At 44.4% G+C, this 27630-nt stretch overlaps 1 protein-coding gene across 5 annotated transcripts; it reads left to right on the top strand.

Annotated features, from left to right (window-relative positions):
• The first annotated feature begins 1502 nt into the window (after positions 1-1502).
• P2RX7 (purinergic receptor P2X 7) lies at positions 1503-27581 on the top strand. Of its 5 annotated transcripts, XM_065568082.1 has the most exons (14): positions 1579-1740; positions 3135-3331; positions 4363-4495; positions 5050-5121; positions 7107-7179; positions 9329-9425; positions 12325-12405; positions 13457-13586; positions 15149-15279; positions 20798-20891; positions 22004-22069; positions 22165-22278; positions 23592-23690; positions 25450-27581. In XM_065568082.1, the coding sequence occupies exons 3-14, from the start codon at positions 4490-4492 to the stop codon at positions 25939-25941; spliced, it is 1455 nt and encodes a 484-aa protein (XP_065424154.1). In that variant the 5' UTR covers positions 1579-1740; positions 3135-3331; positions 4363-4489; the 3' UTR covers positions 25942-27581. The 5 variants fall into 5 exon arrangements, with proteins under 5 accessions (XP_042708427.1, XP_005298711.1, XP_042708428.1 ...); XM_005298654.5 differs by lacking the exon at positions 3135-3331 and having other exon boundaries at positions 1504-1740; XM_042852493.2 differs by lacking the exons at positions 3135-3331; positions 5050-5121 and having other exon boundaries at positions 1503-1740.
• The last annotated feature ends 49 nt before the right edge of the window (positions 27582-27630 follow it).

Consider the following 27630-nt stretch of genomic DNA (forward strand, 5'->3'; position numbering starts at 1 on the left):
CAAGTGCATATGTCTCATCGCTCCTGTTTTACAGAGGAGGAACAGGAAGCACCGAGAGGGAAAATGAGTTGACCAAGATTCTCCAAGGGTGGATTCTTCATCACTGACAATTTTTATATCAAGAGTGGATGTTTTGCTAAAAGATCTGCTCTGGGAATTATTTGGGGGAAGTTCTATGGCCTATGTCAGTGTTTCCCAAACTTGGGACGCCGCTTGTGCAGGGAAAGCCCCAGGCGGGCCGGGCCGGTTTGTTTACCTGCCCTGTCCGGTCAGACTAGAAGATCACAATGGTCTCTTCTGGCCTTGGAATCTATTAATAAGGCCATACAACAAGCCAGTGACAAACGCTGGTTAGATAGCAGATCTTTCTTCTCCTTCCTGTTCTCATGTCTCTACCCCATGCAATCTTTTGTCAGTGGGATCATAAAGAAACAGAACAGATGGACTGTAGTGGCATTTGGAGATGGTGCTGTTGAGCGGACACAGTGACACAGGCTGTGAGCTGCCCTGGGCAGTTCTAGGTGCTCTGGAGGCCTGAAGGAGAAACAGGTGGATAACACAGCTCGCTTTCCCATCTGCTTTCTCTCAGGCCCAGTGCATTCTTTAAGGTTTCCTAGCTTGGGCTAGGGTAAGTGAGAGGCTGTTGCTGGATTTTAACTCTGCTACTACTTCCATAGAAGTTTATTGAAAAACTCTATTGACTTCAGGCTGTGGGACCAGGCCCCTAATGCACATTTTAAACTAATGAAGTCTGACCCTGTGAGATGCCAAGTGAAATCAGTAGGATTTGAGGGCATTCACCAGCCCTCAAGAGCCTCTCTACAGCTCATGAGCCTTCAATGGGTGTCTGGCACATCCCGATTTGTTCAGTAAGAATCAAGATTTCCAGTGAGGTGATATCTTTTATTGGACCAACTTCTTGTCTCTCTAACATCCTAGGACCAACATGGCTACAACAACACCACGAACAAGATTTCCAGTGGACATTCAGAAGGATAAGAATTTGCCAACAGAAGGATCATGGCTGAGAATTTAGCAGGAAATTAGATCTTGAATCCCAGGACATCGATATGAATAGCCAGGTTATTTGGAGGACATCACAGGAGAATTAATGCATCTGACACTTACGTTTTTGCTTTTTAAAAATCCTGAATATTCAAATTGTTAAAGCATATTTGCAATGTCCAATCAAAAGGAATTCCAGAAATATTCCTCCTCTGAAAACTGTCTTTGTCCAACATAGTGTGGGTGGCTGTGGACCATTGTATTTTAGTCAACAAACGGTCCTAATTTATCCCTTGCGTAATTCCTTTGATTTTAATGAAGATACAACAGAGATTAATATGGCTCTTTGTATTTTGTTTGCCCATAGATAAAGCAGATGGCACGCTTTAACCCATTTTCTTGCTACTGATTAACAATAACGAATGATCTTTCTTTAAAGAGCATAACATACTCAGTTTCTCTTATTCAGCTTCCATGCTAGTAATGCAAACGGTTTTCTTGCTGTGCCTTTAAGTGGTGTGGCCTGCCTAAGGGAGTTGTGGGGGTGGAAGTAGACAGAATCAAGTGGCTACAGTTCTCGAGAGCGTAGATTCCAAAGGAAGTGATAACAATGGGTGCATTTTGCAGTTTGAAGAATTTGTGTGAATATGAAACTTCTAAAGTTGTCCGTTTTCAGAGCGTTTCCTATGGGAGTTTGAAATGGACCTTACATATGGTTGTCTTCCTGTATGTTTGGTAAGTTAAAAGTGACTAGATGAGCAACTGTGTTTCTTATGTGGGTGATTGTCTGCATGCTTAGGACTCAGCCTTCAACAAGTACAGAGAACTTTTTCACTCTGTGCTAGAGGACCAACATAAATCAGTTGTTTAGCTGTTTTTTAAAGGCTGGTCAGTATTGTATGGTAACAGGAGGGATACTATAGAGTGGCTGTTTAGAACAGGGAGTTGGCTGCCGGAGGTGTGGTCCTGCATATTCCTCTCTCATCCTCTGAGTAAAAAGTGCCTGAATGTAGTTTCTTTCCCAACAGTGCTGTCTGGTTTCATTTGCAGTCAGTAGAGTTATCTGAGATTTACACTCATGTAACTGAAATCAGAACCTGGCCTTGAGAGTCCAGGCTAGATCTGCTATTCAAATTGCACAAAGGGTCACCCAGACCATCAAATCTTAGAAACAGGGTTTCATGACTATTAAGTGCATAGGTCTGGATCATAAAGGGCAGATGTTTTCCTGTTTGCCTCAGACCTGGGGCTGCTTTCAGCAATAATATTTGCTGACCAATGTCTTTAGTTATTCATAAAATATGTTTAATTATTACAGAAGGGTGCTGTTACACATTGAGCAGCTGATACCAATTTCATTGGCAATAAACTTGTAAGAAGTTCTATTGCCTAATTAAGGCACCATTTCCAAATTGTTGCTGAGAGCTGTTTTCTCACACAGCCAGACTTCAGCAGCATGACTGTCCCAAATCCCTCTTCTCAAGAGGGGGAAAGATAGACTGTAGAAAACACCTCAGAGGCAGATTAGGAGTGATTTTCAAACTGACAATTGGTTTAGTCAGTCACTTCACACTTTCACATTTTAGAGAGTTTTTCACCCCTGAAATTTTTATTTGTTAACTGAAATAGGGCTGACTCAGTCAACTAAATCACAGACTTGTCTGTGAAAGGAAACCCTTTTGATATGACATTATTTCATGTGGAAAGGGTCTTCAGTTTCATGAGTTTGACCCATCACATTTGCACACCTCATGCTGCAGAAGCAATGGATGCCAGTGACTCTTAAAAGGTCATTGTCAACTTAAAAAAAAAATATTGTAAACAAACATATTTCCTTCCTTATGTTGTTGGTAAGCATTAGATTATTAAGAGAGTGAAAATGTTCAGGCCTACGTTTTCCAAACCGGTTAGTGATTTTGGGTGTTTAACCTGAAACTCCTGAAAGGGCTTGATTTTCAAAGGGCAGAGGGCTCAGCGCTTTCTAGAAGTCAGGCCCCTTTAATGTTCTTTATTTAGGGACCCAAAATTGAGACATCCAAAATCATTAAGCACTTTTTAAACTCTTGTTCTAGAATCCAGTTTAGGAGGCACTATTTATGCCCTTTGTTTACTTTTTCCATTTCTCTCAGCTTGGACAGTGAAAATACATCAAGGGTAAAAGTTTGAAAAGCGCCTAAATGACTTAGGAGTCTGTCTCATTGAAAGTCAATGGAACTTAGACTCCAAAGTCACTTAGGCATTTTTTTAAATGTTACCCCAAGACAATAGAGACACTTTCAGGTCGTTAGTGCTGCAGTTTTGGGGTGCCAGAAGCTGCAGAGGTGAGGTGAGTGGCTATTTCTTTCTTTCCAAACAACTACACCTCTACCTCGATATAACGCTGTCCTTGGGAGCCAAAAAATCTTACCGCGTTACAGGTGAAACCGTGTTGTATTGAACTTGCTTTGATCCACCGGAGTGCGCAGCCCCATCCACCCGGAGCACTGCTTTACTGCGTTATATCCGAATTCATCTTATATCGGGTCGCGTTATATCGAGGTAGCGGTGTATTTAGCTGGAGTGTGATAGCTTTATATTGGCCTTAGGTTTTATAAAAACTTGTTTTTACACCATGCAAATATTAGGCCAAGTTTAAGTTGGCGGTGACCCTTTAAGAATAACAGTAGCATACGGAAAACCTGATTTTACTTTAAAGAGAAGCCTTTCAGATTGACCTTTTAACACATGAAGATGACAGTAAGCAATTTGAAGAGACTTGTAAGCGGCCATTGGTACTGCTTTTAATGGGTCCTTTGTCATGTGCCCTTTGCACAAGAGGGAATGCAAAGGGAGCTGTTTCAAGCCCCTTTGAAATTAGTGGGGAACTTTGCCATTGATTTCAGTGGGGCCAGGATTTCACCCTAATAGTCCACAACTACACTATACAATGTCTCTTAGGGTACATCTACACTACAGGGGGGAGTCGATTTAAGATACGCAAATTCAGCTACGTGAATAGCGTAGCTGAATTCGACGTATCGCAGCCGACTTACCCCGCTGTGAGGACGGCGGCAAAATCGACTTCTGCGGCTTTCTGTCGACGGCGCTTACTCCCACCTCCGCTGGTGGAGTAAGAGCGTCGATTCGGGGATCGATTGTCGCGTCCCAACGGGACGCGATAAATCGATCCCCGAGAGGTCGATTTCTACCCGCTGATTCAGGTGGGTAGTGTAGACCTAGCCTCACATACATTCCTTGAACAAATTTAATATGGCTTTTAATTTACAGTACACTTTTTCTAATAATGATGCCAAGAACTGACTATCATTTCAACCCATTTCAGTGGGTTCATTTGTGCTTTCCATTTTGTTTGGTTAGTTATGTGCTTGTCACCGACAAACGGTATCAGAAAAAGGACTCTGTGATCAGCTCAGTTCATACTAAAGTGAAAGGAGTAGTTCAGACTGACTCAAGAATCTGGGACACAGCCGAATACACTATTCCCATGCAGGTGAGTCTCAGTTTAAGGTCAGCGCAGCATCCGACTTCCATTGATCAGTGCTGGTGCTTTGCTGGCACGTGTCTGTGTCCTACTGCACAGTGATTTTAACATATCAACGAGATGCAGTTGTATTTGTGAGCGTGAATTAAGAAGGTTGTAAATTAGAAGCAGTAACTTTTAAACATGGAAAAAATATTTAAAAATGTCTTTTATGGGATTTTAAGAAACTTGATGTTTCTACCACAAGTAAATTTTGATTTTAGTAAAAGAATATGTAGGAAAAAATTCAGTCCTGGTGTAATTCCACTGAAGTTAATAGAATTATTCCTGATTTACACTAGCATCACTGAGATCCAAATATGGATCCTTCACCAGCTTTACAGTGGAAGAACTTTATTGAGTTCAATGGAGTTACTCCTGATTTACGCTGGTATGAGTGAGATTAGAACCAGGCCCATGTGTCTTTAGTGATGTCCTTCCCGATTAACATAGGGGTGACTGAGATCAGAATGTGGCACATAGTATTTTATTGAGACTTACTGTTTTCCTTTCTCTCTGTATAGGGAATAGACTCTTTTTTCGTGATAACCAACATAATTATGACAGAAAACCAGTTTCAAAGTGTTTGCCCTGAGGTAACTGCATTTTGTAAGTGATTTCCCACCTGCATAACGTAGCATTCTTTGGCAGAAGTAATCCGTAGCAGCCGCAAATATTAATTAGTGGCTCATGACTATGGCAATTTTGCACAAATGAACATTGCTTTGTCTTCCTCTGCTTCTTTATTTCGTTCAGCAACATGCAACAACTAGTCTAGTTACACTTTTTTCCCCCCTCTGCTCTTTTGCTTTTCTCAGTGAATCAACTGGCATTGGTGTGATGTACCACACCAAAGACCCTGCAGCTAAACGTGCGCCTGGGTCACACTCTCCCCATGCATTTGTACCTCTTGTTCAACACAGTTGGATTCACTGCTGGTATAAAGTGCAACTAGGAGGACCAGCGGGGTTAGAGAATTGTTGCCAGCTTCTCTGCAGTAATCTGCTGTGCTGTAATTCTAAGCCTGATCATGGTTGGGTCTTTTTCTTTTATCTGTGGTCAAAATTTGTAGCCACTTGCAGTTCTCCTATGCATTCATTCATATAGTTATTAGACGAGACCTGAGTTCGCAGCAATGTGTTGACTGTCATTGGCTACAGCGTGTACATGCTCTTAACAAACAAGGAACTAACTAAACAATCCACTGTCAGACTGGCTTGGTGAGACTCAGTGTTCGCCCAACGGAAAAGGATACAGATGATAGGGAAAGAAATGTTACTGCAAACCAAGGAAAGTTAAAAAATCAAAAGCTACCAGAGGCTCTTTACCTCATCTGTTCTGTTTTACAGTTTTGATGTATAAAACAAACACAGTAGTTAGTTAATAAATAAGGACCAAATTTGTATGGACAGAGGCCTGAGGCACAGAGTCACAAAAATGCTTGGAGATTTAATCACTTTCATCACAACATAGAGACCACACTTGTCTTTGCAAATCAAGTATTTGCACATGCAACTGGGTATTTAGCTAGGCAGTTGTGACATTGGGTATGAAAATGTGGGCACACAAATGCATGCACATTTTTGAATGTGCAAGCTGGCCTCAACTATTAAATTATTTTTTTAAAAACAAGCATACATAAAACCAGGGCTTTGGAGCGGAGCGCAGAGCTGGAGCACGGAGCAGCGGAGCTGCAGGTTTTTGCCTGGAGCTGGAGCGGAGCCGGAGCACAGCTCCAAAGCCCTGCATAAAACACATATCAATCTACTCTTGATGAGTGTGAAACAGACAGAAGTAAATTCCATGCCACTGATAGACATAGCAATATCTTACAGTACATGTCCAAGCTTGTCAAAAGATTGTATTCTATTCTCTGTCTGTACCCTAAATCATTGATGCCAAAGCATCAGAGTGATACCAGAGAGAGAGAGAGATGGATGATAAAAAACAGTCTATTTGCGCATTGAGGGGGATTCGATGAGGAGAACTCATCAAACCTGCTTATGTTCTGCAGGTCTATATGAATATTTTCTTGAATTCTTTTGTGGCTGCAACTTGAATCCCTCAGAAGCCTTTGGTTTATTCTGATACTCAGTTTTAAAAAATATTTGATATGTAAAGTAATTAAATTGATTAATAAAAATTCTCCCTTCATTGCCAATAGGATTGCAGCTGAGGAAGTGGCATGGGTGTAACCAAAACTGAGTTTGATGCATTGTCCCAGAAACTCAGGGCGCTTAGGAACAACTTCCTTGCATTTCCTATATCATTGGTGTGGTTTTTTTTAAATCAGATTCACTGGACAAATCAATCCATGGGCTAACTCCAGTGAAGCCAAGAGATTACACTTGAGATGAATTTGTCCCATTCAGTCTTTGCTTGTACTGACCTTCTCAAAAACTGAGGTCACATTAAGCACCACGCTGAGTGAATGGGTTACAGAAGAGGGCTGCACTTCCTCTGTTCTGCCTCTCGCTCTGTGATTTCATCTTACTGTTTGCCATTTCTGTGCAGAACATTTTACAATAGCAATAGAGAGGTAGATATTTTTAATGGTCTTTTATATTGATGTCTTTTTCAGTACCCCATTGCCAAAGCTGTCTGCTCTTCAGATGTGAGCTGTGAAAAAGGACACATGAACCCCCAGAGTAATGGTACATGGATTCCACGTTCAGATTTTAAAACTCATAGCAGGTGGTGAAATGCAACTGTCTTTTAGTTAATAATTATTTGATGGTTAAAGAAATTATGAGGTACCTGTCTTGAAGAATTTGCAACTGTAGAGCCAAATTCTGCTCTGAGATGTACTGGTGCAACACCCACTGGCAATTGTGTATGCAGATCTATCTGACTAGGGAGATGAACTTCCAAGCACAGTGGGTGGTGAGGAGGGAGGCATAAAGACAAGAGTGGGAGATGGAAACAAAAGGAGCAGCAAGGAGACTGACATGAAATTTGTATTCACTCACCTGGATTTTTTCCACCCTGTGGAGAATTTTAACAAAAAGGTGGGAATGGGCAGGGGGGGGTCACAGAAAGGGTGGATGTGGGGGGGATGCAAATCAGATACCACAGTACATATTGAGCCCACTCCTGCAGTGCTTTCTACAGGGGTAATTCACATTGCAGTCAGTGACAGTTCAGCATGTAGAGTGACTGCAAGATTGTAACGATGCTGGTTCTGGTGGGACACTTCTAAGAGTGTCAATTCAGGACAAATTGCTTAGAGCAGAGCAGTTACAGCCCAAAGCTGGAGTTCCTTTACTATTAAGGCACCAACCAGCCCAACAGAGAGGACTTTGGTTTTACCCCACTGGCTAACCATAAGTCACACAAGCAATTCCCTTAGACATTCCAGTTTCCCAGTATCACCACCAGTACCACTCATTATGGGGATGAATAGTTATGAAAACCAATACCCCAGTAAAAGAAAAAGGTTCTCCCAATCCCAAAGGATCGAGCCCCAGACCCAGGTCAATCCACAAATCAGATCTTACCCACAATCATGCTGTTGCCAATCCTTTAGAATCTAAAATCTAAAGGTTTATTCATAAAAGGAAAAGGATATAGATGAGAGCTAGATTTGGTTAACTGGAATCAATTACATACAGTAATGGCAAAGTTCTTGGTTCAGGCTTGTAGCAGTGATAGAACAAACTGCAGGTTCAAATCAAGTCTCTGGAGTACATCCACAGCTGGGATGGGTCATTCAGTCCTTTGTTCGGAGCTTTGTTTTGTAGCCAAGTTCCTCCAGAGGCAAGAAGCAGGATTGAAGACAAAATGGAGGAGTTTTCAGGGCCTTTTATATACTCTGCTCTGTGGAAGATCACAGCAGCAAGATGGAGCCTGGAGTCACATGGGCAAACCACATGTCCATGCATGACTCAATTCTTTACAGGTGGCAGCCATTGCTCACATGCTATCTTGAACATCCCCAGGAAGACTTCTTATGTGTATTGGAGTCTTCCAAGGTTTATTGTCAGTTAAGTGTTTCTTGATTGGGCACTTAACTTGCAAATTCCTTTCTCAAGAAGCTGACCAAATGCTTTACTAAGGCTACTTAGAACCAAAATACAAGTACATAGCCAATATTCATAACTTCAGCTACAAAAATGATACACACATACAGCTAGCATAATCATAATCAGCAAATCATAACCTTTCCATAGACACCTCACACAACAACCTTTGTACCATATTTGCTGCAAATATATAACAGTGGTTGCAACAAGGATCTATACTGTTACACTTCTTATTAATAACGTCACAAAGATCAAGCTCTATTTAAGGCTATGTTGTCTTTGATACCCTCAGAAAGGTTAATTAGTTCTAAAAATTTGTCCTACCTTCTAGGACACTGATAGCTAATAGGAGTTGTCTCTGATGGTGTAATAGTTAGCTTGTGTTTCATTGGCTGAGTGACAACTTGCTGACAGTGCTGTGGGGTGAAGTTCTTGCTCTAATTTGCTCATATTGTTGAATTAAGCCCTACAAACTCTTAAATATTGTTACTCCAGCACAACTATGGAGAAAATCCTTCACCCACATCCAATGTGCAGTATTGACAGGGGCAAGGGGAGGAGTTAAGCACTGTGCTTGTGTAGTGGAAGCATGGATCTGATAACCCCTCCTACAGCTACTTCAGCCCACAAAGAGGTGCGAAAATCAAAACCTTGACTCTGAGTTTAAAGTCTCTGTCCTACCTGTGTGTAGAGACCCACCAATACTTTGAGACTGTGTTATCCAAAGGACTCAGTCAAACCGTGTGTGAGCTCAGTAATAGCAAACTTTTCTTCTGTTCAGGAATTCAGACAGGAAGATGTGTGAAGTATAATGCAACAATTAAAACCTGTGAAGTCTCTGCCTGGTGCCCTGTGGAATCAATGAAAGGTGCCCCAGTGTAAGTAAAAGTGTTCACATTTTTATGTAATCAATAAGGGCCGGATCCTGCAAGACAATAGGATCTAACGGTGCTCAGCACCTGGCAGAGGACCCTTGGTACCTTTGTTTGTAAAACATTTGTTTCCAACCCAACTTTTATTATTATTAACTCTTATTTTTATAAATTAAGTACCATCAATTTGCTTGTAGCGGCTTCTCTTTCTCTCTGATCTTGTGGTGAAGTAATAAATCCAAGCTTGTGACATCACAGTCTGTTGCCATGAGAACAATTCTAGATGTCACAAATTTGTCATGGATTCACTACAGGCATTTTGATAATTAATGAGGATGCAAGGAAAAATGTGGCAAACCAGATAAGTCTCATGGGAAACATTTGCCAATTCTGACTGTGGATCAATCCAAGGGAAGTCGTGAAAGGCCTAGTGCTGGTAACATGTACAATTGGACTGAACTAAGCTCTATAAAATATACTGGAGTAGACTATAACACCTAGTAGCTCTCTTCCACATCTAATTTGTATGATCCCATAATTGTAAAGTGTTCTGTGATGTAAGGGTTCCACTTTAACATGTAGTTACTCGTTTGTATCAGGCAAAAAATGTAAATATGGTTATAATAAAACATTTGATTTCATTCACATGTGCAATGCAAAAGTATTCTCCACTTAAAGCCCCAGGATATAATATTGCTTCTACCAAATCCTGATATGTAGCAGCTTTTGAACTATGTCTCTTGTACTAATCTAGCCCTTGCTGCTTAGAAAAGATATACAGGGCAAATTCTCTGCTAGAATAAATTGGTGCAGCTCCTTTGACTTAAATGGAGCCGTGCCACTACACTAGCTGTGTATTTAGCCCATGATATGGTTTTGCTTTCTTCTCCCCTCACTACCACTGCCTGTGGTTTGGTAGGCTTACCCACAGAGACTAGGCTAGTGTTTAATAGTCTACCTGCTGAACTGATGTGTCCACACCACAAAACCCAGCAGTCCAATGAATATTGATTTGCCCACTTGTTGGCAGTTCCAGCAGAGATACCAAGGACTAAATAGGCCAGGGAAACTAAAGTGTCCTAAAATAAAACTAAACATATCCCAAGGGGTAGGCCCTCCAGGTTGTGAGGCAGACACAGGGGAAGCTGCCAGTGCTGTCTTTGCTCCATTGATAGAGGATCCCACGATTGGCTTAACTCTTCTCTCCTTGAAGTCAGTGGTAAAAGTCTCATTGGGGGCTGAGGCCTGAGCCCTTTTGAAAATCCCACTTTAGGGCTCCAACCCCGCATGCTGCTGAGTACTCTCAATTCCTATTGGCGTCAATGGAAGTCAAGGCTGGGTAACACCTTGCAAGGTTGAGTCCCAAATTCACATAAAAAATCAAGAGATTTCTTGTGACGGTCATGCAGGGCAGCTTAATGAACACCCAAGTTGTTAAACCTCTTGGTTTTGTTTCAGTGTAACTGCAGTGAATATTTAATATTTTCAAATGTTGCACTGCGCAGGTTGGTAGCTGCACACAGCAGGAAAGAGATTTTGCCTTTATTTACCTTGCACAATTGGCAGAGCGTCCATATTGTTGTCCAATTTTCCTCTAATGTATCAGCGATTGGTCAGTGCCAGGAGACCAAAACTGATGAACCAATATTCGGAGCCAGGATGGCAAATCACATGTATGAGAATTCTTCACAAAATCCACTGGCAAGAGTTCATGGCAGTCACTAAATGGGTAATATGAGTGTTTCTCTGCAACTTGAATGAATAAGCGAAACAATCTGTATGGAAATCTGTAGCCTGGTGCCTTCAAATATCGACTTCTGGCAGAACAATGCTGGTTCTCAGCTATACCCGCAATTGGCTATTCTGTGCAAGTTCTGTGCATTATAAAGAGCACTTCCCTTCCCTTCCCTTCCCTTCCCTTTTGTGATGGTTGAAACTGAACAAAACTGTAAACTTCTTGTCAAGACACTTCCCTTTCTTTTGTTTTGATTGGTCTCCAGCTCTGTGCAATGCCAGGCAAAGTGACCTGGATAAACTTACCTAAGGACAAATGTTTACAGCACCCTCATAGAAGAGGTCTGGAGAGATTCCCAGGTGTCTGTCCTGAAAGCATAAGCAGTTTAAATTTTTTTGATTAATCTGTTTTTAGTTTGTTAAAGTTCAACATACCTTATTCATTTCTTGACCATTATAAACTGAAGCCTGGTTAGAAATTCGAATTGTTCAGATGATGTCCCAAAATGTTTAAGTTTGGGTTGCAGCCAACACCTGCTTTTTCAATGTCCTTAGGAGACATGCTGAAACGTCTGTCATTGACACTGTGTCTCCGCTTGCTGAAGTATTTCCTGTCCTTGCAGGTCTTTGGCTCAGAGACTCTGCTGCTAATACAATGATGTACTGAGGAGAATGCTCCGAAGTACTGTCCTTTGGATGGGTCGCTGCTTCAGGGACCAGAGGTGAAAATCAAAGCTCTCCTGGCCCATTTTGAAAAGAGAATGGGAGAAGCCAGTGTCTTGGCTGACGTCCTCTCTCAATAAGTTATTTTTCAAAGCTAATTTTGTGCTGGTGCCAGGTTGACAATGCTGGAAGTTGAATTCCTCTATTTTTCCACCAAACAGGGATGACCTGGGTAGTAGCAGAGCAAGCTTTCTTCACATGGTCCAATCTAAAAGACAGTCCCTGCCCCCAGAGAACTGACAATTTAAGTTTATAAGTAAAACCAAGAAAGCTATGTATTCTATTCTCAACCCTCTGAGCCATCTAACTCATTATTCTCAGTATCATGTTCTCCTACTGACAATTTCCCAGGTAATAGCAAAATAGTGTAGCATTAATTGATGTATTTAACTAAAGGAAGATAGTTGGTTTAATAGCTTTCATTGTACTTGATCTGTTCCTCTTTTAGGCCTGCCGTTCTGAAGAGCGCTGAAAACTTCACAGTGCTAATAAAGAACAATATCCACTTCCCAAAATTTAATCACACTGCGTAAGTGCAAACATTCATCCATCTCCTCTTAAAGAGCAGTTCTACTCCAAAAATGAATGTGTAAATAAAGCACCTTCAGTCTGCAGCTTCTCTGTGTATTTAGGGCTGTATCTGCTATGCTGAGTGACAAAAATCAGGTTTGATTGCTCTTTATTCTTAACCTTGCAGGACCCAATACAGCTATAGGACAGTGAGATGGACTCTATTCCTTCTCAGGCATTAGTAACAAAATTACTAAATTCTAATTGCCTACACCAGGGTAAAACCACTGAAGGCATAGGATAATATAAGTGTCACTGAGAGCATAATTTGAAGAGAATTGGGTTGCACAGGTGTCACTGAGGGAATAATTTGATCTGCAAAGCCTTTGTTACTGGTGATGATGCCCAAGAACTAAAGGACCCAGCTTGACTCTCAGACCCCACGTGGAATTTGCAGAGCTGTTAGTTACAAAGTCCCCCCATATTCTACTAGTAAACTCAACACATTTGATCCTAGGTGCTGACTTCTACTGGCACCAGTGGGTGCTCGACCCCTCTCTGCCCCTGGCCCCGCCCCGACTCCACCCCTGTCCTGCCCTCTCCCACCCCTATTCCAATCCCTTCCCCAAAGTCCCTGCCCCCTCCCTGCCCCTATTCCAATTCCTTCCCCAAATCCCCACCCCGGCCCCGCCTCTTCCCTGCCTCCTCCCCTGAGCGTGCCACATTCGCGCTCCTCCCCCCTCCCTCCCGGAGCTTGCTATAGCTGTTTGGTAGCAGCAAGTGCTGGGAGGCAGGCGGAGGAGCGGGGACACGGCACACTCAGGGGAGGAGGCAGAAGAGGTGGTGAGGTGGGGCAGGGCGGCGAGCTTGGCTGCCGGTGGGTGCAGAGCACCCACTAATTTTTCCCCGTGGGTGCTCCAGCCCCGGAGTACCCACGGAGTCGGCGCCTGTGCATTTGATACAGGTTCAGGGAGGAGCAATGAGCAGGAAGCCCCTCAATAGGATTTGTAGATGCTTTTTCAGGGAAGAGCTCACACTTACGTTTTCAAATAACTTGTGGTTCTTTGCAGAAGAAACTTTTCACCAAAATTGAATATTTCGTGCACATTCCACAAGATAACTGCACCAGCCTGCCCAATTTTCCAGCTGGGAGATATTCTCCGAACAACAGGAGAAAATTTTTCAGAAATGGCAATTCAGGTCTGTGGCATGATTTCTGTCTTCCATTCCGAACACCTCCATAGTATTTCTTGTTCATTTTAATTGTTAAACGTTGCAAACAGTGGAATTGTTCCAGTTTTAAGGGCTGATCCTGGGAGGTACTGGGCACCCTCAACTCTGCAGAGTTTAATGAGAATTGAGGGTGCACAACATCTTCTAGGATTGGGCCCATATTGATTTAATACACGTTGGATTTCGTTGTCAGTAGTTAAACAGTCTTCTCAGGCCAGTCAACTCTTCCTCTCCTCAGGATTCTGTTAAAGGGCACCTTGAGCCATGTATTCGGGGGAAAGATTTCCCCCGCACCTCCGCAAATGTTAGGCTGGCACAAGAATTCTTCTGACAACCTAGCTCTGTCTACACTGGGGGTTAGGTTGGGTTAATGACGTCTCTCAGGGGTATGGATTTTTCACACCCCTGAGAGAGATAACCATGGCGATGTAACTTTTCAGTGTAGACCAGCTTTGAGGGTCTGTCTTCGCTGCTGTGAGAGGTGTGACTGCAGCATAGACATAGAAATACCTGTGCTAGCTTTGATCCACCTAGCCCAAATAACAATAGCAGTGAAGTCCTGGCAGCACAAAGCTAGCCACTCAAGCACATACCCAGGCTCCCATTGTGTAGCCCGGGGTTGCTGCAGCTTCACTGTTGTGGTTAGTCAAACTAGCTAGATCAAAGCTAGCTTGGGTGTATCTACAGTCCCACCTCTCATTGCAGTGTGGATGTACCCTAAGACCATGTCTACACTATAAACTTTCGCTGCCACAAGTTATGTCGGCATACAGCCGGTGCAGTTAGTATGTGCGCATGCAAAAACCATTCTGTGCACATTAAAAGCAAGTAAATAAATTAATGGAACAGAAGTTAACAAGAGGAAGTAACATTCATGTCTATTTTCACTAAACTTATAGCTACCATGCCTCTCACAGGTCAGTATACATGAAGCAGTGGTGGGCCTTACAGTCCCCTGGTGTGGAGTGGTAGGGGTAAGGATGCAGCCCCTGATGCCATGTGGAATGTTGATGGAGGTTTAGGGAGCTGCTGTAATTGAGTTCTCCACGCAGTGCAAAGGGAGGTGAGCCTGTTGTTGGTGATGCTGTAGGTCCACAAGAGTCTGCAGCATCTGTGTTTGCTGATGGAGAAGCCCCATTACGTCCTGGTGCATCTTCCTCTCCTTTTCCTGCTGGGAGTCCTTGGCCTTTCTCCCATCCACTCTGCATTAATCAACATCATTAATACATCTATAGCTCAGGCTACAATTGTCACCAGAGTGGTCAGTGTCAGGCTTTGTGGGACAACTGCTGGAGGACTGTTAGGGTCAGTTGACATAGTGTCTACACCTGTACTGCATTGACCTCAGTACATCTACCATGACTCAACACCACTCTGGGAAGTGGTGTTACTGTGTTGCCATAACGGAACACTTTACATCTGAGAGAGACAAATTTAAGTGTAGACATGTGCCTGGCATGGTCTTTTTTTTTTTTTTTTTTGTCGTGCTCCTGAATGCATTTAAAGTGTGTTTTCCTTTCTGTGTCAAGGGCGGAATCATGGGCATTGAGATTAACTGGGATTGTAACCTGGACAAATGGTTCCACCGCTGCAGTCCAAAGTACAGTTTTCGTCGCCTTGATGACAAAACGACGACTGAATACCCTGGTTACAACTTCAGGTAAAAGATATTTTTAAAATCATACATAGAAAAGCAGTGTATTGTCTGTATTGCTTGAGTGATATGGATGTGCAGGTGGAATCAGGTAGGTGGAAACCGAGGGGTTTGTAGCGAGAGTGCTGGAGCCCTGGCTGTTATTCTTGACTATGCCACAGATTTCTACTGTGATCTTTCTTTTTTATAATAGCCAATGTTGTACTGATGAACCTAACTTGCATGCACAGTTACTACAGTTGCCTGTGCATTATCAGTCGGACTTGTCACAGTCACACACACAAGCAACCACTCGTGCATGCAACTGGTCATTTGTGCTTGCATTTACCGAGGCTATGTGCATAGTTCTAGTGAATGTATGTGCAACTTAAGATCCGAATCCTGCAAGCTGTTCCATGCAAATGTTTCCGCATGGAGCTCCATTGAGTGAGGCTATGTATAGCACAGGAGTCTGCCTGCCTGCCTGAAACAGCTCATATGATCGGGGACCTACCTAGCTGTGCACACACTGTTCTGAGCCTGACCCCTAAAATCCCTTCTCTTTCCCCCGGGGTGTAGTCTTCCTTGATTTGACTTGTGTGTGACTTTTATTACGTTGTGGGTTTGAATGGAGTTACCATCGTGTTTAGGAGCCCCGGCCATGGGCCAGCACCCCGTTGTGCTGGGCGCTGTACAAACAGTGGTGGGGAGGGATAGCTCAGTGGTTTGAGCATTGGCCTGCTAAACCCAGGGTTGTGAGTTCAGTCCTTGAGGGGGCCATTTAGGGATCTGGGGCAAAAATCTGTCTGAGGATTGGTCCTGCTTTGAGCAGGGAGTTGGACTAGATGATCTCCTGAGGTCTCTTCCAACCCTGGTATTCTATGATTCTATGAACACAGAACAAAAAGAGCTTACAATCTAAGACAAAAGGCAACAAGTGGATACTGCCAGACAGACAGACGGGGGACCACAAGGAAACCATGAGACAGTGCGGATCAGCATGGTGGGCAAGTGGTTTCAGTGTGATGGAAAGCTAAAAGTGTCTTATAACATTCAATCACTAGATGGTACAGTGTGTAACATACCGTACCTGAGCAGGTAACAGCCATACCTGGCAGTGCATTAAAATATCTTAAAGAGAATACGTCTTGTGTATTGCTCTCCAGGATGGGCCCTCTGTGGCCAGTCCAGATCTAGGACTGACGCCTAGTAGCTGCTTTCCAACCTGCTGTGTGCAAGGAAGACATGACATGACATGACATGAGTAAATGACACCAGCGCCCTAAGTGTTGTCAGTATTTTTGTAGACATCACAGAAGGGTTTTGAACTAGGACAGCAAGGTTGCTTTGTGAATGTTTATATTTGTTATCAAATGAATGGGCAGTGCACCTCAGCAGGAGGGCACTTTATAAAGAACATTATTTGACTATATAAAAACACAGATCTGTAGTGAGATCGTTTTGCTACAGTTCAGCACAGTTAGCTCTGCTCAAGGGAAGCCCAGCCCTGGCATTGTGGAAGTGTGGCCAATCAGGGCTTAAGAAACATAGAATGGCATGCCTGTTTGGGGAAGTCTACACATTGCCAGCTCATGTGATGACTGGCTAGTGCCACTGCTGTTCATCAGTTGCTTCCATGAACATTGAAAATCCCCCGCCCAACCCCCACCACTTTCTCAAAGAATAAAAACAAAGGAAGAAGAGCATTTGTGTGCAGCAGTTTAACATCAACAGTGTGTCATTTAAAATTACAAAGCAGGGAAGTGAAGATTAATGGGCAGTGAGTCCTTGGATTGGTTAGATCCTAACAGCAAATTGTCCCGACAAGTCTGACAAGACTAATTAAAACAAGAAGAAAAAGAAACCCTGCACAAAATCCACTTCTTTTCGGAGCATGCTGTTTTTTCCAAGCACCTTTACAATTTTGAAGGAAAAAGCTCCATTGTTCTTCTGAGAAATAACTCAGCCCAGGATTAATTTTTTCCTGGTGAAAGGGCTGAATTCTGCTCTCAATTACACTGGTGTAAATCGGGAGTAATTCTACTGACTCCACTGGAACTCCTCCAGATTTGCACTGGCATAATAAGGGAGACCAGAGTCTGCTCCACAAGGACTCTTTTCCTGTGCACATGTCAGGAGAGCTTTTTCTGTAAAGATTCATGCTGCAAAACTCTTGCACATGTGAGTAAGATTTACTTATAAAGTGTAGCTGCATTGACTTCAGTATGACTACTCGGGTGAGTAAGGGTTGCAGGATTGGGCCCTGCCCTCAACTGATTGTGACTGAATCAAACTAATTTTATATGTGGTAGAATGTCACATGGCAATGTGCAAAACAAAGCATATTAAATATCTTGTGCATTCCTGGGTAGGTCTGGGGAGCAATAGATCCTTGTAGAATGTCCAGGGAGCCTTTGTCACAGGAGAGTGAAGCTACGTAAGGGTAATCCTAGGGCCAGGGGGAATACATTTCAGGGACCTTTTTATCATCTGAGTGAGGATAAAGTTCTGGAAGTCAAGTTATTGTCCAAGGCCCTGACCATGCAAACTGGTCTGTGTGGGTGAACATCAGCGCCTGCGTGCAGCTCCGTTGACTTCAGCTGAGCTTCAGAGGGAGTTTTGCCATAGACTGAAAAGGCATCAGGATTAGGCTACAAATGCGAAGCACCAGTTGAGGTGCAATGGGCCACTGCACAGCAGGTCATCAATGACGCTCTTAATATATCAAATCAGAGCACGAAGCTGCTGCAAAGGAGAAAGTTTCTGTGACATCCTCAGCAAATGTAAAGTGACTTCTCCTCCTGGGGATAGAAAACCCGTGTGTGGGGAATACTATCTGGTCCTGAATACATAGGTAAAACCTGAAAATAGAACGTCACAGAGCTGCAGGCATCAACGCAGGCTCAGCCAAGCGCTGGCCAGGAAAACATGCCTCAGCTAGAGATCACAGAAACATTGAACACAAGATAAGAGTGTTTCGTGTCTGTGCAGCCGGGAAAAGCAGAACCTATGACACTGTGCGTTGCTGAGTGACTCACTCACTGCCTTAAGAACAGATCTCAGCAAAGGGGAAGTTTAATGAACACAAGACATGGAATGCAGATTAAAAGCACTTCAGAGTTCTGCAGAACTGAGATGGGAGGAAGCCGTGCTGCAGCAGGTGGGAGTGAGTGAAAGCTGGCTGATTTGCTGGTATCAAGGCGATGACAGAGACACTCACTGCCTGCCATGTACAGCTTTAGGAAACATTGTCTTTTTGGGTCCTACCCCAAATAGGAGCAGGTGCTCTCGACTCCCACTGACTGCAGGAAGTGGGTGGCACTCAGCACCTTGTGGGAGCAGGCCCAGCAGTTGCAGGCAGTCCTGAGATTTCTGACGAGAAACTGCTGTGCTGGGTAAAATGCTCCTCGAAGTGTGGTGCTTGAATGCTCAGGAGCGTTGGGCCAAATCCACTGCTCCTGCCTCAGTTTTTGTTCAGGCCTTAAACTTGCCCTGACAGCCATTTGCCTGACTAAGGATTGTGTAAAAACTGAGCCCAGGGGCCAGTTGCCTCCCTCTGAGGGAAGACCCATGGGAGGGGCTAAGGGAAGAAATTTGCACCGGATTCCTCCCATGAACAGACCACGGGGCCCACACATCGATTCGAGGGCATTAGCAGGAGGCCAGGGGCACCTGTGCAAAGTCCCTTTGCCTCTGTGTCCACTTAGCAGCCCTGTGTCCCCCTCACCCCAACTCTCTGGCACTGGGGCTCTACTGGAGCCATGCTGACAAGGCTTCCATAGCCAGCAGCTGCCCTTGGGTCCTGCCTTTCAAGGGGGATCCCCCACGTAAAGTGGGAAGCAGGAATTACAGGAAGATAATACAGGCTGGGTGGGGTTGTACTACTTCTCTCTCAGGAACTCCTCCTGCCTCAGGTGGCTGTTCTTGCTTGGATCCACAGGGTCTAGGGTGAAGGGGAAACAGTGCTGCTCAGCTGTCCTGCTGTGTCCTTGGCAGCAGAGCACTGCAGTGCAGCATGAGGCACAGAGCAGAGTCTCCTGATTGGATACGTACAAGGAATGGAGGGAAGCATACTGCAGAGTTCAGCGACTCCCTGGCTTTGGTGCCAAATCCAGCCAGACCCCCACCTCCGCAGTGAACCCACAGAGGGGCTTCTATGAGAGTGGGCACCAAACCATGGAGACAGCCCCCCTGCCCCTCTTTTTGCTATCTGTTTTCGGGTTCCAGTGAGTTTGCCTCCTCTCGGGTAGAATATGTCCCATGGAGAGCAGTTCCAAACTGGATTGTTGGGTCATTCAGTGGTTCTGGCAGACGTGGCTCCGGATACTGATGCGGGCAAGATTAATTGAAACCCGGGAAGGAGGGAAAACTGTATTTCCCTCGATGCTTTCATGCCATCTGTGAGATGAGCAGTTAGAGAGCAGGGGACTGAGCTGATGACCTGGCATTTGGGGCCATTTCCCATTGAGCACCACCTGTTTTTACCAGAGATTTTGGTTACTACACAGGAGACGAACCACTAAATAAAATCGGCATCCGCAGTGACATTGCGACCTTGAATTACTTTCTCTCCACAGAGCTGACACCTGTTTACCCCACTAAAAAAATTACAGTCAGAATTACTAGGCTAAATGAATCCAAAGAGAACACACATTAGAAAATACTGAAGTAAACTGATCAAGAACAGGACAGTGCTTTCAGCAAGAGCCCGGAGCACTGGCATAAGTGATACGAATGTTAGTATTGGAGTTAAGATTTTAATGTCATTGAACATTTCTCAGTAAGTCTCTCAGCATCAGGTGGGAGCGTTCTCTTTGTTCTATGTTCACAGTGTCCCTGTTTGCTGATCCTTATGCTGGTGTTATCAGTGGAATTTCTCATGGTAATTGACTTTGGGGATGAGGAGAAGGAGTGTTGTGTAGTGAGTAGAATAAGGGGCCGGGTTTCAGGAGTTGTGGGGTCAGCTTTCTCACTTCTGCAATTGAGGTGGTGTGTGACCCTGTCCCAGGCAGCTACATGAGTTATAAAGCTGCCCTTTATCCCTGCAGCTAATACTCTCATAGATGCTTTGGAACAGAGCAGCAGAAAGTGACTATAAAAACCAGTGGAAGAAAGGGACCCCAAGAGCTCAGAGTAGGTGCAGACAACACATCGGTAAAAGCACTGGTGCCTGGGAGACACTAGTGTTTCCACCATTGCCAGCTGCTAAAATCTTCCTGGGTTTTTCTTTCTGCTTTTCCTGTAGGTGACTGCCTCTCTAGAGGCGCTAAAAGTAACCCTTTGATTCAGGACAGCAGATCCCTTCCTGGGCATTGCTCTGATTTTTCTAAGCCAGGTGAAATGCTGTTCATCAAAGTGACCCACAATCTGTGGCCGCACTCCTGGGTCCTGGGAGAGGAAGAGCTTTGAATTCTTGACTGAGGGTACAATACTAAACAGGCAGAGAGGGGAGGAGGCAGTAGAACCAAAACCCCATTTTATTCTCTAGCCCAGAAGCATTGAATTCCCCTGACATGATGCATGGATCCTTGTTTGGTTTTGACAGATTCGCGAAGTACTACAAACGGCCAAATGGGCAGGAGGAGCGGACGCTGATCAAAGCCTATGGGATACGATTCGATATCCTCGTCTTCGGCACAGTAAGGGCAACCCTGTTTTCTCATCACCGCTGCAAACCTGTCTGCTTCCAAATAGAAAAGAGAATTTCTGTCCCTTCAGCAAAAATAACTCCAGTAGTAACAACAGTGTAGCCCTTCCGGGAGGCAGCACTGCCTACTGATTACAGCATAGGACCGTGGCAGGGATCTGGTTACAATCTTGGTCCTGACAGTGATTTTCTGTGTGACCTTGGACAAGTCTCTTCCGCTCTTTGTGGCTCAGTTCCCCTGTCTGTAAAACAGAGGCCGTGCTTGGTGCCTACGGCAGGGTGGGGTTTGTGACACTTGCTGTTCGTAACATGCACTGAGGTCACTGGAGGGGAGGTGCTGTAGAAGGGCATGGTTTTATGGTTACGTACTGTCCCTGGTAGACAGTGTTTGACACTACGGAAATGAAGGGCCTGATTTTGCCAGTGGGGTCCCAGTGAGAGGGGAGGATCCTGGGCACTTTTCAGGATCGAGTTTTATCAAATGAATCTTCAAACAAATGGCAGGACTTGGCCTTGCCATGCTGTGGGATCAGAGATCAAGGCTTGGTCCCTCATTCGCGGCCTGGCAGGTACCACTCTCAGCTCCGAGGATGAGGGAGGAGGGGGATAATGCCCTGGGGCCCTTGTTAGGGTGGAACGATGTACCCGGAAGGGAGTGCTGCTTCTTTCCTGCTGTTGGAGGCGGAGGGGAGGGACGCTGCTGCTGAAGGGAGAGAATAGGTGAAGTGGGAGCCTTTGTGCCATTGCTTAATATTGTACAGATGAGGACTTGCTCCCTGTCTCTGGTTCCCCTTCCAGCTGGGAAGGGAATCTTGGGGAAAGCGACTGGCTCTGATTGGAAGAAGACAAGGGATCCTTCCAGCAGGAGATAGCATGGCTAAAAGGGAACCCTTCATTCCCAGCTGGGTGCAGCAAAACTACCCTTTAATTTAAACACATTCCACCTGGTTAGGTGCTTTAAGTCGGATCATGTCAGAAGAGCTAGAAATCTTGCACATGACAGCAATTTGGCTGGGCCTGATCATGCAGCAATTGTTGCCGTTCTTCTGCAAACTGCAGGAAATTATCTGAATTCTCAAATGACTCTCTTCTGCTTTGCCTAAGGCTGGACGGTTTAACGTCTTTGAGCTGCTGGTGTACATCGGGTCTGTGCTGTCCTACTTTGGCTTGGTAAGAGATTTATTTCCTGTACTGATGGAGCTGCTTCGGGAGACGCAGTCTCATTAAGAAAATGGAATCACTGCTCACTTTTGTTTTGCATGCAGGCTCAGTTCGTTATTGATTTTCTTATTACTTCATATACTTATCCCTGCTGCAAAACATCCATCAAGGAATATTACTTCAGGAAGAAGTGCGAGTCTGCTCTGGGGCCAAAATGGGTAAGGGATGCAATTAGCTGCTTAAGTGGTAGGAAAATCCAGTGTATCGGGCCCTTCATTGTGTCCTTCATCAGCTCTCTGTGGATTTGTTCCCAATACACCGCTGGTCTGAGTTCTCTTGCCCCCAGTGCGCACCTTGCAGGAATGGGTTGCATGCTGGGGAGTGGTGTGAGTGCAGAAGCGGATCTTAGCACTGCAGGATTCCTTGCAGCTACACAGAAAAGTGGCCAATGGGTCCCTATAGTTATGGGTCCAGACTTCCTCCCCCAGCCAGCCATTACCCAGAATCCTTCAGGCAGGGGGCCTCTGGGAAACCCCACAGAGCTGTGCTCTGCAGTGCATGGAAGCTGTTAGGGTGACCAGACAGCAAATGTGAAAAATCGGGACAGGGGTGGGGGGTAATAGGAGCCTATATAAGAAAAAGACCCAAAAATCGGGACTGTCCCTATAAAATCGGGACATCTGGTCACCCTAGAAGCTGTGGACCCAAGGCCTCAGCCCTCTGAATGCTGCTCCTCTGCACAGGTCTACTACAGCCAGGACCTGTGACAGCTGCAGGAGGCAGGTTTCACCCTTTAGAGAGCAGTGGAAAGATGCTGTAGAGCAGTGGTTCTCAACCTATTTACCATTGTGGGCCACTTATGCAGGTCTCTATGTGTTATGTAGGCCATGTGCACACAATATATATGCACTACCTGTATGGGCCTGAGGATGTCACATGGGCTGCAGCTGCGTAAGGATTGGGTCACGGGTTGAGAGAGAGGCATTCCTCAGAGCTTCTCCCCCCCCCCCCCCGTAACGGTTGAGGGCATTTGCATGAAAATAGTTTTGTTTCTCTCAAGTCCTTCAGCTCCAGTCCACATTCAGCTCCAGAGTCTCCTTCTCTCTAGAAATTCATGCTGCACACATCACTGTGGCATGCTGAACAGCTGAACTTCTAGGCTGGGATTTCAAAGGAGTCCGAAGGAGTTAGGTGTCCAAATCTCAGCTCAAAAGCTTATCTCTAAAGCCTTGTATAATCCATGTCCCTCCTACAACTCCAACCTTCTCTCTTCCTGCTCCCTGGGCTAACACCCGACTGTTCCCTTTGTCTCCCTCACCTGCTCCCAATGCCCGGCCTTCCTCCAGGCTGCCCCCTATGTCAGGAACAGCCTCCCAATGAACATGCACCTTCAGAGAGACTTTTATCTGAATAAGGAATGTAGGATCTGGGCCCTGAGGACCCTAGTTATGGGTCAAATCAATACAGTGTAAATCCTGAGTATTCTAAATAAATACTCCAGCTGAGAATGCTAATGCCTTTTGTTGCACAGACCCTGATGTACGTGTCATATGTTGATGACCCACACATTATTCTGGTAGACAAACAGTTGAGCACAAGTCTGCAGAACATTAAAGGCGAGATTGTTCAGGTAAGTTCAAGCATTTACTGTTATGACTTTTTGTGGATTGATTTCCTGAGTGACTTGATTTTGTTCTCCCTACGTTTCTAGCTAGGTTTTGGAAGGGCCACGCTTGTGATCCTGGGAAACGCCTGAAGTTGACTGTGTTGGGAACTCGAGACTGTTTTTTCTAGAGTAAAACTAAAAGATCTCATTACCGCCCAGTGGGTGTCCTTAGACCTGCGTGAAACAACTTGGGGTACATCTACATTGCAATAACAAACCCATAGCACAGAGTCTCAGAGCCTGGGTCAATTGCCTCGGGCTTGTGGGGATAAAAATAGACGTGTTGACTTTCAGGCTCAGGCTGGAGCCCAGGTTTTGAGACTCTCCCCCCTTGAGGGGTTTCAGAGCCTGGGCTCCAGCCTGAACGTCTGCAGTTTTTACAGCAGTTTTTAGCCCCACAGCCTGAATCCTGTGAGCCTGAATCAGCTGACCCGAACCAGCCGCAGCCATGCCACAGATCTTTTATTGCAGTGTTGACATACGCATGGTAGTTCTCAGCCCAGCTCCCATTGGAATGGGTGTTCCCATCACAGACAGACAACCATTATAATTGGCACTCATTGGGTCCCTTCTTGTCTGTCTCTGGAGACAAACCAAAGACCATGAAAAGAAGAACAGGAGTACTTGTGGCACCTTAGAGACTAACAAATTTATTAGAGCATAAGCTTTCGTGGACTACAGCCCACTTCTTCGGATGCATATAGAATGGAACATATATTGAGGAGATATATATACACACATACAGAGAGCATGAACAGGTGGGAGTTGTCTTACCAACTCTGAGAGGCCAATTAATTAAGAGAAAAAAAACTTTTGAAGTGATAATCAAGATAGCCCAGTACAGACAGTTTGATAAGAAGTGTGAGAATACTTACAAGGGGAGATAGATTCAATCAAACTGTCTGTACTGGGCTATCTTGATTATCACTTCAAAAGTTTTTTTTTCTCTTAATTAATTGGCCTCTCAGAGTTGGTAAGACAACTCCCACCTGTTTATGCTCTCTGTATGTGTGTATATATATCTCCTCAATATATGTTCCATTCTATATGCATCCGAAGAAGTGGGCTGTAGTCCACGAAAGCTTATGCTCTAATAAATTTGTTAGTCTCTAAGGTGCCACAAGTACTCCTGTTCTTCTTTTTGCGGATACAGACTAACACGGCTGCTACTCTCAAAGACCATGAAATTGACTTACCCATCCAGTGCTAAAGATACATAATACAAGGATTAAGGAACATGGGCAGGGAAGTATGGGGGGAAGCTTCTATTACAATTGCCTGTGCTGTGACTGCTATGTGGAAAAAGGACTCCTGTCACCCACCGTGTCTCTCTATTATCCTGGGACTGACACAGTTACAACTACACTGCATAGAATCCTTTCACTAATACAGTCGATCACGGGTTATAAACTTACAAAACAGATTTAAAAGAATATTCTGATCCTGTCCCATATAGAGTGGGAATGAACCAACAGCTCCCTGGGTTTGTTCTGCATTAGGATTCAAAGCCAGTAACCATTTGTTTTCCTGATCTGCCTCTTTACTGTTGTATTATATGGTCCTGCTGCATTACATGTGAAGCTTGAACAATTAGAATCAAATCAGGGAATACAGAGGGATTCTCTAATGATAGATAAGTGCAGATGTAGACACAGAGCAAAGTAAATGCTACATTTTCTCGTTTTCATCCTGACTCCTCTGATTATGTGTTTGGGAATTTTAGTTGCCGAGAGACAATGGGGCTTTTACTGACACGACCAAGCTCGCAGCACAATGTTCCAACCGGGTCCCTGTCTTAGCAAAAGCCCATGAGATGCAACCCCTTAAAAGCGAAGGGCAAACTTCTCCATCCCACGACCGCCCTTCTTGGTGCTGCTGCGGGAAATGCCACCAAACACAGTCTTTCCGGGAGCAGCTCTGCTGCCGAAGAAAAGAAGGGTCATGCATTACAACCTCGGCTTTGTTCGAGCAGCTCGTTCTTTCCAGATCAGCACTGGAGTTTATCCTGCTTTACAAAGAGCCCTTGTTGGACTTGAATTCTGAGACCCTCAATAACCAGCTTCGTCACTGTGCTTACAGACAGTATATTCACTGGCGTTTTGGCTCTGCTGACGTGGAGAGCAGTGCCCTGATACCAAGTTGCTGCAGGTGGAAGATCAGAGAAACGTATCCCAGTGAGGACGGCAAGTATAGTGGTTTAGAGAGGAAGAATTAACCGTTATTAAGTCTCTATTATATAGCTCCAGAACCATAATGCAGCTTATTTTTCACAGTTAAACCCCTTCATTTATCTCCGGAGACATTTTTAAAAGAAAAGCATGTGACTTCTCAGAATCCAGTGCCGTATGACTGAATTCCGTATTCTGTGTTGTTAATGAGGCAGTATTAGCTAATGATTAGTGCAGGAGGCTGGGAGTCAGGAGTCTTGGGTTCTGTTCCTCACTCCACCGCTGACTCTCTCTGTGACCTCGGACAGGGCACATAGCCCGTAGCTTTCAAATCTTGCCCCAATTTTTGCATGCCCAGTATTGGACACCTTGTCCCTGATATTCAGAGGTGCTGAGTACTCAACATTCCAGCTGAAAACTAGACTGCACCAACAGCTACCTCAAGGTGAGAACCCAAACATTCAGGGAACCAAAAGTAGAGGACATTTGAAAATTTGACCCTTAACTTCTTGGTGTCTCAGTTTCTCCATCTGTCAAATGGGAATAATACCTACCTACCTTAGTAAAAAGGCTTTTTAGCCTTGGATGAAAGATGCTTTAGAACTGCAGAGTATTCTTGTTTGCTCAGGCTCGGTCCTGCAAATTGTTATTCATGTGAGTTGTCTGTAGTCACACAAGCAGTCCTAAGGTCCGGAGAACGGTCTTGCAGGATTGAGCCCCTTGAGGGTGTATTTCATGGACAAAGTTGTGCACAAACGGTGTGGCATTTCAGATTCTTTCAGCTTTGTGGTTGATCAAATCTGTTACCAGCGGAAACCAGCTCACTTTGGTAACACAGGAAAAGCATTTGTAACCATATAGTTATTATGTAGATAGTGCCCCTTTAAGCATAAACTCAGGAATTGAAATGGACAACTTTTTTACTGCCTTTCTACCTTCTTTTCAGAAGCCTTGGATCAAATTCTGCTGTCATTTACTCCGATGCTAATTCATGATGTCATCGGGATGGTATCTGTGTAACTGAGAGCAGACTTTAGCCTCATGTTTGCTCTAAGTTCATGTAGGGCTACATACGTCCAGGGTGCTCAGTTATCTTCCCAGTGAGTTGCATAGCAGTATGCAGTCTCAGGGCACTATATATGGCCCCGAGACTGCAAATAAATGATGGATTAACTTGTGCATTGATTCCTATTTTTTTCTTGTGCTTTGACTCAAACTCACTAGCTATTTTTGTAGCAATGCGGCAAGAAGGATATTAATTAGTATATACTAGGCCAATTTCAGCTCTGCATTATTGTAAATCTGCGCAACTCCATAGTTTGTGGTTTTAATTTTGTACATATTTTTAAAACCGGTGTCGGGAAAAATATTCCAGCTCTAGTTGCATTTCCAATGGCAGTGTGTATTAATTGCACTGACATTCATGCGGCAGCATCTCATTGCAGCGATGGCTTGGGATTGTGTTATTTTTGTAATGTTGGCACTGATACATTTCTGCACTAATATATATTGGTTAGCACTCTTTCTTTGCTTTTGGAAATACTGATGTCGGAACATGGAGTGTTTGTTTAGGACTGTCTTTTTAAGGACCTGTTAAATACAGTCTTATGCTCGTTCTGCAACCCTTTTTATCTTGCAGTCAGTTTTGACTGAGTTTTTCCACTAATAAATACAATGTTTAATCAATTCATAGCAGAGTGGAAGACTCTCTTTTAGTGATTTTGCAGTAGCATATA

The sequence above is a fragment of the Chrysemys picta genome, chromosome 15 (genome assembly GCF_011386835.1).
Source record: "Chrysemys picta bellii isolate R12L10 chromosome 15, ASM1138683v2, whole genome shotgun sequence".
Lineage (NCBI taxonomy): Eukaryota > Metazoa > Chordata > Testudines > Emydidae > Chrysemys > Chrysemys picta.